General features: G+C 64.2%; 1 protein-coding gene across 1 annotated transcript in view; it reads left to right on the top strand.

Moving 5' to 3' along the window:
* CUNH6orf132 (chromosome unknown C6orf132 homolog) overlaps positions 1 to 2,145 on the top strand; it is a 39,534-nt gene that overhangs the window by 35,883 nt on the left and 1,506 nt on the right. Inside the window, 3 exon segments of the mRNA XM_021714761.1 lie at positions 1 to 1,404; positions 1,407 to 2,060; positions 2,063 to 2,145. The exon segment at positions 1 to 1,404 is cut by the window's left edge and continues 103 nt beyond it. Coding sequence (XP_021570436.1) covers positions 1 to 1,404; positions 1,407 to 2,060; positions 2,063 to 2,145 — 2,141 coding nt within the window.

The raw sequence follows: 2,145 nt of genomic DNA on the forward strand, positions 1-2,145 counted from the left end.
TCCACACCCGCCCCTCCTGACTTCATTCCCCCTGCCCCACCCTTGACCTTTTTAGCTCCCCCACCACCCCCTGTGCCAGCCCCAGCACCCCCGGCTCCAGTGTCTCCTCACAAAATGGGGACTCGTGTCTTTCCCCCCGGGGGTGTCACCAAGTGGAAATCAGAGATAGCACTGAATGGCAGGCAGTCGGAGACTCCCAGGACCAGCCCCCCAAGAAGCCCTGCTGAGCCAAAGGGGAACCCCCTGGGACCCAACTCGGAGCCCCACCTCACCTTCCCCCGATCGTTCAAAGTGCCTCCCCCGACCCCAGTCAGGACGTCCTCCATCCCGGTTCAGGAGGCACAGGGGGCTCCCCCAGAGGAAGAGGAGACCACCAAGAAGGCTCCCAGCCGCCTCCCGCTGCCTCACAGCTTCCACATTCGCCCTGCGTCCCAGGTCTACCCAGACAGGGCTCCTGAGCTAGACCGCCCTGGCGAGCTCAGGGCCGCGGCACCAGCCAGCCCACGGCTGAGTCAGTCCCAGTCCTGGACAGACGAGCAAGCTGTGACTCTGCCCCCAGCGCCACCCCTGCCTCCTCCTGCACCGCCTCTCCCTCCCCCAGCACCTCATCCTCCCCCGGCCGCCCCTCCTTTGCCTCCTGCCGAGAAGCCAGCCCCTCCACCTGCCGGGTTGACAAAAAGCCCCAAATCCAGCTCTCCTGCTCTCAAACCCAAACCCAGCCCTCCTAGCCCAGAGGACACAGCCTCCTCAGCACCCGTGGATTGGCGGGACCCCAGCCAGATGGACAAGCTGCGTAGCGAGCTGGCAGCCTACCTCTTCGGCTCCAGGAGAGAGGACCGACTCCTCAGTCACAGGCCAGGCCCCATGCTGGCCTCTCAGGGCAAGGAGGGCAAGAAGAAGGGCCCCAGCCTGCCAGAGAAGGACATCCCCTCAGGTGCTCCTGAGAAGAGTCCCTGCAGCAGCAGCCTGCCAGAGAGGGAGGCTGCCCCTGGCCTGACCCTGCCCCCTGTGGACTACCTCCCCCAGGACGCTCCAACTCCCAGTGTGCAGCAGATTCGGAATGAGCTGGAGGCCCGGTTTTCCTCCTCCGCAGAAAAGGAAGCCAAGCCCAGCATAGTGACTCTGCCTCCCAAACCTCGGCTGGAAGGCAGAAGAATATTTGAAAATGGGGCTGATAAGGGCAAGCTCTCCAAGCCAGTGGCCCAGAATCCACCATCTCTATCTACCACCCCTCTGCCAACCACACCACTCCAGTGCAAGGCCACTCTGGAGCCAGCCACACCACCCAAGGCCATGCCTGGACCAGCTACACCACCCAAGACCACAGCAGGGCCACCTACACCACCCATGCCTGGACCGGCTACACTATCCAAGGCCACACCGGGGCCAGCCACACCACCCAAGGTTGACCACCCAACACCACGCCTGGGTCTGCTGCCCCATCTACAGCCACAACTCTGCCCACCACATCATCCCCCTTAACAGCAGAGAAGGACCTAGTCCCAGGGGGACAGTGGGAGAAGCCAGAATCTCAAAAAGTTACAGTGCCCTCCCAGCCAAAGGCAGAAGCGCCCCCTTCAGAGGCCATTAGGGGAGACTTCTCGTCTCCAGCCCTGCCACCAAAGACGCCGCCTGGCCGAGAAGAGGTGTCATTTCTGTACAAGCCCCACCGCAGCCAGAACAGCCCCAGCCGAGAGGTTGCTGTGGTGACGCCCACCCTGGCTAAAGCAGAGGCCGCAGGGTCAGGAGAGCCTGTGGAGGTGAAGGAGCCCCAGGGCCTGCCAGCCAAACCCCCTGCCTCAGCCCTGCCTGCTGATGAGCTCCTCAGGCACCCCGTGACTGGCGAGGTGGTGGAGCGGGGCTCCCCCATGGCCCTGCTCCTTGCGGCCAGGCAGAGGGCACAGAAGGGTAGGCCTGGAGGGGCTGCCCTGGGTAGGTCCTCCCTGCCAGGGAGTCTCCGCAGCCACAGCCGCCAAACCCAGGCCGGCTCCGACAGCATCTTCTACAGCCAGGACCGGCCCAACTCTTTCATTGTGGTCCCCAAGTTACCCAAGGAGGGCCGAGAAAGGACTCCCAGCTGACCTCGGTGGCGCAGCCTCCCGTGCCCAGTCAGTGGAGGCCCCAGCCCGGCAGAGACCCAGAGGG

Source organism: Carlito syrichta, unplaced genomic scaffold (assembly GCF_000164805.1).
Source record: "Carlito syrichta isolate Samal-C Ts95f unplaced genomic scaffold, Tarsius_syrichta-2.0.1 Scaffold305755, whole genome shotgun sequence".
Taxonomy (NCBI): Eukaryota; Metazoa; Chordata; class Mammalia; order Primates; family Tarsiidae; genus Carlito; species Carlito syrichta.